The 14,751-nt window shown below is 44.5% G+C and overlaps 1 protein-coding gene across 2 annotated transcripts in view; it reads left to right on the forward strand.

Annotated features, from left to right (window-relative positions):
* The window catches only part of LOC135057003 (putative nuclease HARBI1), a 77,539-nt gene extending 65,538 nt beyond the window's left edge, over positions 1-12,001 (forward strand). For both annotated transcript variants that reach the window (XM_063962862.1, XM_063962870.1), the window contains exons 3-11: positions 6,581-6,680; positions 6,763-6,862; positions 6,945-7,045; positions 7,429-7,448; positions 7,545-8,298; positions 8,381-8,753; positions 9,061-9,082; positions 10,087-10,728; positions 11,862-12,001. In XM_063962862.1, coding sequence (XP_063818932.1) covers positions 7,431-7,448; positions 7,545-8,298; positions 8,381-8,753; positions 9,061-9,064 — 1,149 coding nt within the window. In that variant the 5' untranslated portion in view covers positions 6,581-6,680; positions 6,763-6,862; positions 6,945-7,045; positions 7,429-7,430 and the 3' untranslated portion in view covers positions 9,065-9,082; positions 10,087-10,728; positions 11,862-12,001. The remainder of the gene's footprint in view (positions 1-6,580; positions 6,681-6,762; positions 6,863-6,944; positions 7,046-7,428; positions 7,449-7,544; positions 8,299-8,380; positions 8,754-9,060; positions 9,083-10,086; positions 10,729-11,861) is intronic.
* The last annotated feature ends 2,750 nt before the right edge of the window (positions 12,002-14,751 follow it).

A 14,751-nucleotide genomic window follows, 5' to 3' on the forward strand; every position in this document is an offset into this window, starting at 1 on the left:
GGGGTACTTACCCCCAGGGGCCCCCCCTTAATCCGGCTCTGGTCTTAACAGCTCTGTAGGCCCTGGGCAAAGCAATGCACTGGGGCCCCTACCCATCCATACTATCTCACTGCTGTTCCCTGTTCAATACTATGTCCCTCCTGTTCCCTTTGTTTCAAGCTACTATGTCCCTGCTGTTCCTCTTATACCTGCTACTGTGTCACTGCAGTTCTCTCTATTCCCCTTTACGATCTCACACTCCTGTACCTTCTGTTCTCTGCTATTATGTAATACTGCGTTGCCTTCTATTCTCTGCTACTCTGTCACACAGCAGTTCCCTCTATTCCCCATTAGACACTAATCGGGTCTATTCATGTACTATAGCAGAGAAGAGCCCTGTTTTGTGGAGAAAGGGGCTTTTCTTGGATTCCTCCTATTCACGGAGCAGGGTACTCTGGAGAAGTCCCTGCTCTGTGGCTGAATCGCATCCCCATACTTTACTATGGTGAGTGCGATTCATGAATGAACGGAAAGCTCAGCTTTCCGCTTCTCCATGGAGTTCAGGTTCCCCATCTCAGGATGGCGTAACCTGAATATTGGTGCAGAGACGGCCTTCCCTACTCTCTGCCAGGCACCCGCTGCTGGCTCTGCGCCCCTGCCCTCCCAGCAGAGAAGTCTCCCTCAGAGGCAAGAGCAGCAGAGAGGGGATCTCCTCCTTGTGGGAGGAGGGAAGGGGGAATATGGTGTATCCTCCACAGGGGAGGGCAGCAGTTATGGGGTTACTCTACAGAGGGTAGGGCAGCAGTGAGGGGGTTTCCTCCATATAGGAGGGCAGTAATGTGTGTGTGTGGGGGGGGTTATTCTACAGAGGGGAGGGCAGCAGTGATGGGGTTATTCTACAGAGGGTAGGGCAGCGGTGATGGGGACGGAAGGTAAGTAGTTATGGGGTTACTCTACAGAGGGTAGGGCAGCAGTGAGGGGGTCTCCTCCATGTAGGAGGGCAGTAATGTGTGTGTGTGTGTGTGTGTGTGGGGGTAATTCTACAGAGGGGAGGGCAGCAGTGATGGGGTTATTCTACAGAGGGTAGGGCAGCAATGAGGTCTTCTCCATATGGGAGGGCAGCAGTGGGGAGGGGGGTAATTCTACAGAAGGGACGGCAGCAGTGATGGGGTTATTCTACAGAGGGTAGGACAGCAGTGAGGGTGTCTCCTCCATATGGCAGGGCAGTAGTGTGTGTGTGGGGGGTAATTCTACAGAGGGGAGGGCAGCAGTGATGGGGTTATTCTACAGAGGGTAAGGCAGCAGTGAGGGGGTCTCCTCCATATGGGAGGGCAGTAGTGGGGGGGGTTATTCTACAGAGGGGAGGGAAGCACCAACAGGCTATATATACACACATTAATAATGTTTCCAACATACACAATCATACACATTCAATTAAGGATCTGCACCTGAACTTGAAGTCCTCAGACTTCCATACCCTCCAACTGTACCTTTTTGGCCGGTACAGTACCATTTTTATGGTCTGTACCGGCCAAAAAGGGCTGTGTACCGATTTTTGACACTGCATCTCCATTGAAAGTATAGGAAAGGGGGCGTGGCCACACACCCCTTGCCCGCGGCCACGCCCCCTTTCCTTATTTGTACCGGTTTTTAAGTGTAAAATGTTGGAGGGTATGGACTTCAGACCCACTTCTGCTGTGTAGCCAGGTGCCCGCCACTTTGGAGCACAGTCCATTCGAGAACCCGCTGCTCCTGCTGCTGCTGGGAACGCACAGCTCCCTTCTGCCATTTCCGGATTGAAAAGCACTCTTTGCTTAGCTCTTTTGCGCGGAGCAATGGCTGAGGAGCTTCCACACCCTGTCTCTGCCAGTCAGGGGAACGCAGCAATGAGGAAGGGGGGAGGAGGTGCTCCTGTGCAGAGATCCATAGCACAGCACAGGGCGCTTCTGTATGGGGAAGACTTGGCCAGGCTGTGCGGTTGTGGGAGGCTCCATCCACTGCCAGAAGTCTGGCTGTATGCGTCCTGTGCCTCCTGATGGAATTGCCTATCTGGGGGAACGGTCCGCTCTGCTCGACTCCCAGCTACTATGGAATACTCTGTCTAGCCCCGACTACAGTGCAAACTGCGGGGGCCCGGGGGGTGGCGGCTGTTACCAACTGCAGCAGCAAGGTACGGGGTGGGGGCAGCCAAGTGTGGAATTCTTATATTGCACTGTCCTCCTCGAAGGGTACAGGAGAGTCGGAGAATGTATTCTTCATTTTTTCACCAGGCAACCACGGCGGGCCGCCCCCTTGGGTCCCAGCGCACATAGGCAGCTGCCTAAAGTTGACTAATGGAAGCGCTGGCCCTGGAAGAACCTGAAGTGTGATGAGAGCCGGGGACTCCTATGTGTAGCCAGCGAGTGAGAGGATGCAGCGTGCAGCGGTGACAGACATCCACATGAGAGAGAGGAGGCGGGGAGAGGCGCTAACAGGCACAGGCTATGTCCTCCATATTACTGTACCTGGCTACTGCACCACAGAAGGAATCCCCCGCCGCAGTCGTGGCATGCGGTGCGGTGACTTTAGCAGCGCACTCACAGGTCCGGCACTCTGCGCAGCTGCCAATCAGCAACCTGACTAAGTGACAGGGGCGTGCTTTCATATGGGATGAAAGCATGCCCCTGTCAAAGTGGCACTTGTACTAGGTGCCGCTAACAGGGATTTTTTTGAATGGGTTTTCTCTGCACAATGCTCGGGCCCGCCCCCCGCTTCCGGCCCTTTTCCACTAACAGCAGAAACCCTTTTAAAACTTTTTTTTATAAAGATAATAATGATTAAAATAATATAAAGGCTAAAGAAGATACTTATGATACAGAATATGTGTCATAAGTATCTTCTTTGTATTATTTTAATCATTGATGACAGGGGAGGCACTGCTTCCCATGCCTCCCCTGACTGCACGTCCCTGATCTGATCACGGTTGAGTTACGTCTGTACATACATAGGGGTTAATTTATGTTTGTATGCTAGGCTACGGATCTGCTAATGTTAGCAAGTTAAGCTGCCACCCAGGAATGAAAATAGACAACTTCAGTACCAGAGCCATTGCACACTCATTTGCAATTGTGTACACATTTGCAGCTTACACGCAAAAATTAGGAACATTGGCCCTCATTCCGAGTTGATCGCAGAGATTCATCGCATCGCAAACTGCCCGAAACCAAGTAAACGCGCATGCGCAAAAGCGGAAATACGCATGCGCGAGCAGAGCGATACGACACTTGTGCAGAAATACAACACAGAAAACTGCTCGTAACACAGAAACGAAAACGGGGAGTGGCGAAGGCGTGACAGAGGCGCAACTTTGCAATCTGACGACATGGGCGTGAAAGTGGGCGTCTAGTGTGGGAGTATGCAACTAGCAGTAGGCGTGTTTTTCGCAAAAATGCTTTTTCGCAATGAAACTTAACATAGCAAAGCCTCGCTATCTTGCTGCAGCAGCCGAGTAGGTCTGCAGTTACTCTGCATTTGCGAACTAGTGTTACAAGTGTGTATGCACTAATTACCAGTTAATTGGAGAGCACATTCATCTGTTGGCCAATTACTTGCTAAACACTGCTCTGCTGAAGTACTTCAATCATCAATTCTAAGCACCTAAAAATCTGTCACGCTGACAAATATGGCTTTTATTTTTGTGCAAGTTGTGTTTTTTATAAATTATGTTAAGTGCATTATTTAATGTTTTAAATACTACAAAATGCAAACAACTGAAATTAACCAAACTTATAAACTACATCAGCAACATCTAAACTACATAAAATGTTACCTTTGTATATCAGGACCAACATAATGCAGCATACACTTAACATAATTATTTTATATTTTTTTTGAATATCTGTCAAGGTTTAAATTGCTGTCCTGTTGCCCATAGTAATCACAAACCTGAGTTGTGTCTTTTTTTGTAATATGGCAATTAAAGTGTGTTGCAAGTCAAACCTGTTGCATTTTTCAAGATGCTTTTTTTTTTTTTGGTTAGAAAATTTTCCTTGTTCCCCAAGTGTCTATATGCTTTGCTAAACTTTCAAGGACTAAGATTAACATAATGCATTAACTAAAATAAAGGACACATTTTTTTAGTTAACAATAATTTATTACTACTGTAATATATTTCGATATCAAAACAACATGGCTACAGGTGAGTATCACAGGCAAAGATGGACCAAGCAGCAAGCAGATGGCATTGACACAAATGACATAGCAGAACTCAGTACTAGGGAAACTCCAGCTTCTGACAAAATAATGTTTTAACTTCAAAAAATAATATGCTGTAAACACCCTGCCAGACAAATATATTTGGGGAACTGAGAGATTCATGAGCCACCACACACACACAACAATACACAGCACACTAGGATGAGGAAGATGGCTCTGGTGTACTTGGAAAAAAGCTCACAGGCTACAAATATCTCAAAAAAAACCAAAACATTTCACTAAGAGGGAGTTAGCCATTCTGGCCACACAAGCCTACACAAAAAATACATAGAGACAACATGTAAAACATGGGTGCTGCCCATCTGGAGAGACATCACTTTCCTCTTTTTTTCCCCGCCTGATGCTGTTCTTCTTGCCTTGGTCTGCGGAGCGACCTTCGTGGGCCCTGCCTAGTGGGATCTTCTTCCTGGGCAGGGGAGGGAGCCGATGTGGCTGGCTCTCTGCCACTGTGGGCAAGGGAGACAGCGATGGCCTGGAGACCTTGCAAGATGTTATTTGCAAGGCTTTGGAATGAGGAGGCAAGTTGATCTTGTCCCTGCCTGATCTCTGCCAGACCTTGGCAGAGTTGAGTCACACCTTGCTCCACACTGGTTCTGTGCTCAGTGAGCCGGTCAGCTATCTGGCTTACCTCCCGGATCATCCTGTCCTGAAATGCATTTAGGCTCTCACCATACCTAGCAATTTCAAGCAGGATCTCCGGGATAGCAGAGGGTTGGGTGGGGGGGCCAGTTGGAACCTGGATAGGTGGGATTTGGGGTCCCACACTACCCGAGCCACTAGGTCCCTCCACCTCAGCCTCAGCCACATAACCCTCCTGTGACTCGACCTGATCACCCCCCTGTGCTGTGTTATGTGCAAAGCAAATAGAAGAATGTGTGGGAAAAAGAGTAGAAAAAAATAATATGAGACTTTTGTATTTAAAAAAAAATAAAAATATGTGCGTAAACTTACCTGGCAAGTCATGTGACGTCAGGATTTCAGGCAGGTCCGTGTCCATATGAGACACTCCCTGCCCCTCCTCATAACTCACAGAGTCCATCGCTATCTCCTATAACTCTGTATACTCCACAGCGACAGCTGGTCCTCCACCTGTAGCCCTTGAGGCATTCCACTCCGCAGCCCTCTTGCCCTTCAGGCGGGATTTGAAGTCGGCCCAACTACATATGTTTAGAAAAATAGGGGCAAGGTAGAGTATTAATATTTTTGGTAAAAATATATAGGACACATGTTCTGCTTTTGTTTGCTATACACAACATCACATGTAACTACCTTTTGAAGACTACTTAGCACAGATAATGGACTGCCAAGATGCACTTACCGTCGTCTAACTTCCTGTGATGTTCTGACGATAGAGCCGACTTCATTCACAGAATGAGTGATGTCCCTCCAGATGCGTTCTTTCGTAGCAGCACCCATGTTTTTTGGTCCTCTATGTATTTTTGACATGGCCTGTGTGACCAAAACACGCAACTCCCTCTTAGTGAATGCTGGCTGCCTTTTTTTACGTCTTGAAGTAGCCTGTGAGCTTTGGTCCTGTTGCTCCTCACCATCTTCCTCATCATCTTCCTCATCACTAGCAGCTTCTGTATGTTGTTGTTGTGTGGCTAATGCTGAATCTCCCTCAGTTTGCCCAGTATGTGTGTCTGGAAGGGTAACCCCACTTAACTGTTGGGTATCAGAAGCTGGAATGTCTCTAGTACTGAGTCCTGCTTCTTCAGAATCCGCCTCTGCGGATTCCAGCATTCGCCGCTGCAATGCGATACGTCTTTGTGCCAAATCTGCCTGCTGCCGCTGCAAGCGTTCCATCTCTGCTGCTAAAAACTCACGAGTAGCCATGTTGGTAATGACATGTTTGTACGCACAGGTGTGTAAGTTTTTATAGGTACGTGCGCAGCGTAAATTCACACAGGTGTAAATTATGCTAATAGTGTGACTGATTGTACTGCTTATTTAAGGGCCTGGTTTGCAAGCTGTGTGAGTGGGTGTATGATGGAAGTAGCTGGTGTGTTTAGTCAGAGAAGGTGGTTGGCTTTTGTACTTTGCAGAGTGAGTATTTTTTGCATTGTCAAGCATACAGATGTCAGTTTATTAGCTTATAGCATGTAGAGCGTAGTGTTTTTTTTGTGAAGTTTCGTTTGTGAGTATTCCTACATTGGTCATTTGTAAAGGCAAGTATGTTTGGTGGTGCAATGGAGGTGGGTTTCTGTATTTGGGAGGATATATGTTTGTTATTTAAATGGATTAGTATGACATATGTTTTTGTTTTTAACCTGTACTTTACAGTGTGTATGTTATATTTGTTAGCAAGTTTGTTTGTGCTATTAGCCTCCTTGTGTGTCTCTTGTAGGTGTCTGTTTTTGGGAGAAATTATCCAGAGTTTGTTTGTAGGCAATTAGCCTTTTTTTATTTTGGATTTATCTGCAAGTGACTTGACATTTATTGAGCAGGTAAGTACCCTATCCCTGTGTTTTTTATTCTTTTTGGTAATTGCCTATATGATCTCTTAGCCTCCTTGTGTGTCTCTTGTAGGTGTCTGTTTTTGGGAGAAATTATCCAGAGTTTGTTTGTAGGCAATTAGCCTTTTTTTATTTTGGATTTATCTGCAAGTGACTTGACATTTATTGAGCAGGTAAGTACTCTATCCCTGTGTTTTTTATTCTTTTTGGTAATTGCCTATATGATCTCTTAGCCTCCTTGTGTGTCTCTTGTAGGTGTCTGTTTTTGGGAGAAATTATCCAGAGTTTGTTTGTAGGCAATTAGCCTTTTTTTTATTTTGGATTTATCTGCAAGTGACTTGACATTTATTGAGCAGGTAAGTACCCTATCCCTGTGTGTCCTGGAGTATGTGTGTGTAAAAAGTGTGTATCTTATGTTTTTTGGCACATTAATGTTTTGTAAAAATATTTTTTGGGATGTTTCCAAGTTTTTATTATGCTCAAAGTAGGGCTGGTCTTGGCTGTAATACCTACTAAAGGGAGCCCTTTTTTAATATTTAGGATCTAATTATAAAACTCAGTTACATTATTCATACTTGGTTGTTATAATATATATTGTTGCTGTTATTATATGGGTATGTTTGTAATCTTTCACACTTTTGTAATTGTGATGCTAACCTATGTTTGAAATACTTAGTTAATTTTTTTTTTCACTTTTGTTTCCAATTTTGGAATTTTGTCCCGTCATTTATTCCTGAAGAAATGTCGTATGCTCCTGGAGTAAGTTAACACCCATACACTTTGACAAAGATTATTGATGACAATGTGTGTTTTGAATTTATGTTTGTTAAAAAATATTCTTACCTTCATTTTAAGTTGGTGATGTCGATTTTTGTGGCTGCTGAAGCCCTCCCACCCCAGCCCACGGAACCACTCCCACCCCAACCGCTGCCAGCCCTCCAACCGCAATCGGCTCCTCATCAACCAAGGCAACGGAGGCATGCTAGGCCACCAATTTTCCGTACCCGTGTCCTCCTTTTTGGGATGCCTGATGATGTGGTTTTGCGAAGATACAGGCTGCCACCTCATCTAATCCTAGACACTCTCTCCATAATAGAGAGTGATCTTGAATCTTCAATTCGGTATCCTACAGCAATAACACCATTGACACCATTCCTTGCTGTGTTACATTTTGTTGCCACTGGTTCATACCAGCATGTGGTGGGAGATCTGGTTGGCATGTCGCAGGGCCAGTTCAGTAAGGTCCTACGGCGTGTCAGCCAGGCTTTCATCAAGCGTGTAAAGCAATTTATTGCTATGCCTTTGGATGTTGGTGCCCTAGATGTGGTGAAGCGGCAATTTGAGGAAGGTGGTAGTCGCTTCCCACATGTTATTGGGGTTGTGGATGGCACACATGTAGCTATTGTGCCACCAAGACATAATGAAGAAATTTATAGAAACAGGAAACTGTTTCATTCTCTGAATGTGATGGTTGTTTGTGGGCCATCCCTCCAGATCCTGTCCCTGAATGCGATGTTCCCGGGGAACTCCCATGATGCCTATGTAATTAGACAATCGGGGATATGGCAGAGATTAAGATCGAGACAAGGACAAGACATGTGGTTATTGGGTGAGTTTTTGTTAATTTTTTTTATCACAAATATTTTGCAAATATAATATTATACTTAAAATATTTCTTTTACATCACACAGGAGACCGTGGATATCCTTGCACCCCCTGGCTCATGACTCCTTACCGTAAGCCCAGGCCAGGACCACAGACGGCATTTAACTCCGCGCTTACTGCCACTAGACAGCTGGTGGAGCACACAATTGGTGTCCTTAAAGGACGTTTTCGTGTGCTCCACCGCACTGGTGGCGACATCATGTATTCGCCAGAGATGGCAAGTAAAATAGTGGTCCTGTGCGCTATCCTCCATAACATCGCTGTAAGGAGTCGCGTGGAGCTTCCTCAAACAGAGGAATTGCCTGATGAGGAGCCAGGGGTTGGGCGGAGATACGGTGGGGGGAGTGTTTCCCGGAGGGGCAATGAAGTAAGGGCACGCATTGTGCAAGAATATTTCAGGTATAGTTTATATTATTTTTTACATTTTTAAGATAGTAAATCACTGTCTGTTTGTGTTTATTTTGCTATGATGTCATTAAGGTAGCTATTGAAAGCTCATTGTGTAATTGTTTTGGTGTGTGTGAATATATTCTTATTTGTAAATGTAAATATTCAAACATGTTAACCTTACAATGTGTGTTTTTGGTTACATTTTGTATAATTTGCTTCAAACTTTTAGACTTAATTTTTTAATTACCATTTCTGTTTTCTTGAAATTAACAAACAACATATGATACTAAATGTTGAACACTTTGTGACTGTGCAGCTGATTGCTCATTCAAAAAGTGGTGAGTACACTGGGTTTTTTTTTTCTCATAAAAGTGTGTGTGTGTGTAATTGGTGCGTTTATTGTCATACACTTCCGCGACTGCGTATTACCGCTCTAGCGAACACCCCTCTACTCTTCACAGCACTGCAGCCAGCAATAAAGTTTTGTCAATGCACACATCAATAAAGTTTATTTAGATGACAGCATATATTTTCGACCAATCACATGCCAACACACACTATAAATATATGCCCAAATAAGGAAAACGCCATTGCCATGATGCGTGCAGCACCTTTTACCAGGCGGGTGCTCCACGTACTGGTAGCGGTGATTGACCGCCGCGTAGGGCGATTTATCCCAAATCGGGTTAAGCGCCAGGCCTACGCGGAGGCCCGCCACCTACTGAGGACTCACGTCCGCAGCAGGCGGACCATCATCCAACTGGAGAGGAGATGGAGTGATCTCCGCAGGAGGACTCCAGAACTGTTGGCGGAGCTCCGCCAGCAAATACGCCGACTACGTGCACGCAGTAAGTGACATTACATAACACAGAGATTATTAGCATACACTGTGCAAATTTACACTGAGTGATAGTATGTAAATTGCCACACTGACTGAACTAGTTTAATAAATCTGACAGTGTGTGTGGTTAGGGCAAGCAGTACTGACTGTAGCAAAGTGATTCTAAACAAGTGCATGTTGTCCTGAATTGCTACACAGGCTGGAAACTGTACAAAATAACTTGATCAGTGGTGTCAATATAATAAGGTGGGTTGAATAGAGATCTGGTGATGTTGACTATACCAATCAATATGACTCAATGGAATAGATTCAGTAATGAGCTTCAATAATGTTATGTATAATCAGATTGGTTGCTATGGACAACATCAACAGATTAAATTTCTTATAAAAATATAAATTGTTAGCCCTGTGTCTTTTACATGGGACAGAACAGTGTAATTGTCAAATGGTGTTTATTACATTTGACATGCCACACAAAATATAATACATATATCATTCTAGGACCACCACAACGGCAAGCTGCTGCAGGGAGGCAATATCAGGCACCTTCTCAGCCCCCCTCCCCTTCTCAGTCCCCCTCAGCTTCCCAGTCCCCCTCAGCTTCCCAGTCCCCCTCAGCTTCCCAGTCCACCTCAGCTTCCCAGTCCCCTTCTCAGCCCACCTCTCCTTCTCCTTCTGTGCCCCCTTCTCCTCCTTCCCAGTCCCCTTCTCCTTCTGTGCCTCCTTCTCCTCCTTCCCAGTCCCCTTCTCCTTCTGTGCCCCCTTCTCCTCCTTCCCAGTCCCCTTCTCCTTCTCCTTCTGTGCCCCCTTCTCCTCCTTCCCAGTCCCCTTCTCCTTCTCCTTCTGTGCCCCCTTCTCCTCCTTCCCAGTCCCCTTCTCCTTCTCCTTCCAACTCCCCTTCTCAGCCCCCCTCACCCTCTATTGGCCAAACACTCTCTCCGCCCCCCTCGCCCTCTCAATCAGACCCACCCTCTGAAATAACATCCCCAATCCCTCCTCCTTCCCCCATCCAGCCTCCTTCCCCCATCCCTCCTCCTTCCCCCATCCAGCCTCCTTCCCCCATCCAGCTGCCTTCCCCACCCAGTGAATGGGCAGAAGAAGCCCCTGAAGAAATTATTGGGGTTCAACATGTTGCAGAGGAAAGTAAGTTTTTACATTTTTAAAATAATGATTACCTACTTACACTTACAATGTCAAAACATGCACTGTTGTACTGTTGGAAATCTTGTACCAAGGAAAAAAATTTGTGTTATTATTCATGTTCTACATGTTGCCTTGAAATTTTTGAGAGTGTCATTATATGTACAGTGTTTATGTGTGCAATGTTTTGTGTGTCCACTCTAGGTCGACACTCATTAGTTCGACAGGGTTGCCAGGACAACATGGTTTATATGTGCTTGGTTTTCAGGCAAACATTTATACCTGAGTGGAGTTTAGTATGTTGTTAGTCTTTTACACTTTTGCCTGTGTATTCATAATGTTTGCACTTTCTAATCACATGCTTCACTTTGTTAGCCTGCCTAACAACTCAATGATTTGTGGTGTGAAAGTTAGACTCACAAAATGCTTATTGTATTTATCCAAACCTGTTTGACCTTATTAAGTAAGGTCGCCTTTCAGGGAGTGTGGGCATGCTACGATATGTTGTCCTTCTGAAGATGTTGATATGCAGTGTGATGATGCAGGGCCAAACACCCAAAAATTGAATTCTCTTCACTCCAGATGTGAATGAATGCCAACATGGTGTAACATTTACTAAGATGGTAGTTCTTTTTAACATGGGATGTTGCCCATAGCAACCAATAAGATTATACTTGTATTTTTTTTGACCACTTCTACAAGATAATATGTATAATTTGATTTGTTGCTATGGTCAACGTCCCATCTTAAATAGATCTCCCGTAGTAGTAAATGTACCCCATGGTGTGGTACACTTTCTTTAAAAAAACTAAAAAACATTGCTGAGCAGGCTTGTGTGTTGTTCTGCTACTGATTTATCCTTAAAACAGCCATGATGTAGTCACTTAGGCATTAAAGCAGGCCTGTCCAAACTGCGACCCTCCAGCTGCTGTGAAACTACACATCCCAGCATGCCCTGACACAGTTTTGCATTCTCTGACCCCAAACCTGTGTCAAGGCATGCTGGTATATGTAGTTTCACAACAGCTGGAGGTCCGCAGTTTGGACATGCCTGTATTAAAGTGTGCTTTGTGCCTTGTTTGTATAATAGGTAATGTGATGAAGTTATTAATGTCTATTTTGCATCTTAATTTCAGATGTTGCGGTTGGAAATCCTACAAGTTTGTCCCAAATTCTGGGCAGCATGCGCCAGCAACTCCTAAATTTAGTGGCAACAGTAGATGTCATGCAAAAATTGGTCTAACCCAAAAAAAACAAAAAAACAAAACTTTTAAAAAAAACAACAAAAAATAATAATAAATATTATTCAAGATAATCGGGTGTTGTGTTTATTTATGCAATAAACGAACTGCAGATTGCCTAGCAGAAATTGGTTCACTTAAACATATCTGACATGTAACTTAAGAATGTGAATGAAAAATTTATAACGGATAAAAAAAATAGTTAGGAGCTTATTGATTATAAAAACATGTTAACACATTTATTCACACACTATACGTCTACAAAAAAAAAAAACTATATTAAAAATAACTTATTTAGAATGTTAATGGCAAATTATGCCTACAAAGTGTTCGACAGGTATTATTTGGAGACTTAATTGGTCATGAACATTAACAATCATTACACTAATTGGATTTGTAATTGAGGAAGGCTTGTGGAGCCTTATTTAACTTAAAAGTGAATAAAAACCATTGCTGTGCATTTTTTAAACAAAAGCGTGTGCAATTTTAAGAAAAATGTGTAAATCTACTAAAAGTTAGTATTTTTACGATGAGGTTTGTGTTAATGCGATGGATTCGCATTACTGCGATGTCATTTGGCGTACACCCTCTTTGTGTAATACTGCGTACGAATTAGCAAAAACACGTTGGGGGCGGAATTTCGCAATTTTGCAACATGTTCGCAAATTTACACATACCTTGTGCGAACGAAAAATATAGCGAACAACTCGGAATGACCCCCATTGAGGTCAAGGGTTGCCTTATGGATAACGAAAGAACATAAGTAAATGGTTCTGAAACGTTGACAACTCAACACAGACTAAGGGGTACATTTACTAAGCAGTGATAAGAACGGAGAAGTGAGCAAGTGGAGAAATTTCCCCATCAACAAATCAGCAGCTCTGTATCATTTTATAGTATGCAAATTATGGGGGTAATTCTGAGTTGATCGCAGCAGGAACTTTGTTAGCAGTTGGGCAAAACCATGTGCACTGCAGGGGAGGCAGATATAACATGTGCAGAGAGAGTTAGATTTGGGTGGGGTGTGTTCAAACTGAAATCTAAATTGCAGTGTAAAAATAAAGCAGCCAGTATTTACCCTGCACAGAAACAAAATAAGCCACCCAAATCTAACTCTCTCTGCAAATGTTATATCTGTCCCCCTGCAGTGCACATGGTTTTGCCCAACTGCTAACAAAGTTCCTGCTGCGATCAACTCAGAATTACCCCCTATAGCTGTTACTTCAGTGCTGATTGGTTGCTACGGACAACTTCTCCACTGGCTCACTTCTCCGCTCTTATCACTGCTTAGTAAATGTACCCCTCGGTCTTTATTTCAAGCCGCCCGGAGGGCCGCCTTCATGAATTCAGATTTTTATATATATATATATATATATATATATATATATAACGCGGCGGGACTCCTTGGACTTCAGTAATCAGAAATGCTATACCAGCTTTGCTATCAACATTTCAGATGCGTTTATCAGGATACATATATTATGAGAGAGAGGCATAGAGAGAGAGGGGGGGCATGGGGAGAGAGAGATGCTATCAGCAGCAGAATGAGGCTGGGCAGAAGATCTTGTACTCAGAGTGAGGTGCCTTTGAGAGCAATTACCTGGACGCTGGAAGTCTCTGGAGGAGGCAGCATCGTCTCTCTGGCCAGGCACACAGGGATGTACAGCAGCTCTAGTGGGCTAAACCGCAGCCCAGGAAGACGCAGGGGTAGGTGGGGGGGTATATTGAGACGAGGCGGATGATGCAGGACGGTGTGCGGGAGGGGAGGAGCCTGCTTGCCTGAAGGTACTTTTATGCCTGAAGGTACTATATATATACTCCCACCCCAATGAAAATATACACCCCCGCCACACACAAGTCATACACACAGTTGCTGGGGCATCACCGAGGTGAAGGAAAGGGTATCCGTTCACGTGGTCGACCATGTTATGGTCGACAGTCATTAGGTTGACCACTATTGGTTGACATGGTCGACATGGACACATGGTCGACACATGAAAAGGTCGACATGGGTTTTTTTACTTTTTTTTTCTTTTGGGGAACTTTTCCATACTTTACGATCCACGTGGACTACAATTAGAACGGTAATCTGTGCCGAGCGAAGCGAAGGCACCATGCCCAAAGCATGGCGAGCGAAGCGAGCCATGCGAGGGGACGCGGTGCACTAATTGGGGTTCCCAGTCACTTTACGCAAAAAACGACACCAAAAAAAGTAAAAAAAACGCATGTCGACCTTTTCATGTGTTGACCATGTCAATGTCGACCAATAGTGGTCGACCTAATGACTGTCGACCATAACATGGTCGACCATTCATACCGGAACCATTGGAAAGTGAGTTCTCATCCAGCCCCCTCTCGACTCCCTTACCCCTGCCACCACCCCCCAGCATGCAGGATAGACACACACTGCTGACAGAGTCAGTGCCTTACCCAGCCACCACCGTCTCAAAGCCCATGGGAGCTGCGGCTGCCCAAGAGAAGCTGTGCGCTGCAGCTCCCCCTACAGTATGTTTTGATTTGCTTGTAATTGGCATTGCATGTGTGGGGAAGTTGTTCAGTGAAACAGTTTATTACTGCATGCTGTCTGGTGTTTTCCTCCTTGATCATTTGGCCATTTGTGGTCAAGTGTACTATATCTGTACATTTAGTGAGGTGTAGTTGTGGTGTAAAGGACAGATTGTGATTCCTGATTAGTAAAAAAACAAAAACAAATACCAAACACTGAGCAACATCAAAAAACAGGTAATTTCAACTTTAAACTTGTCATTTATTTTGTACTGTCTGG

This window comes from Pseudophryne corroboree, chromosome 1 (assembly GCF_028390025.1).
Source record: "Pseudophryne corroboree isolate aPseCor3 chromosome 1, aPseCor3.hap2, whole genome shotgun sequence".
Classification (NCBI taxonomy): domain Eukaryota; kingdom Metazoa; phylum Chordata; class Amphibia; order Anura; family Myobatrachidae; genus Pseudophryne; species Pseudophryne corroboree.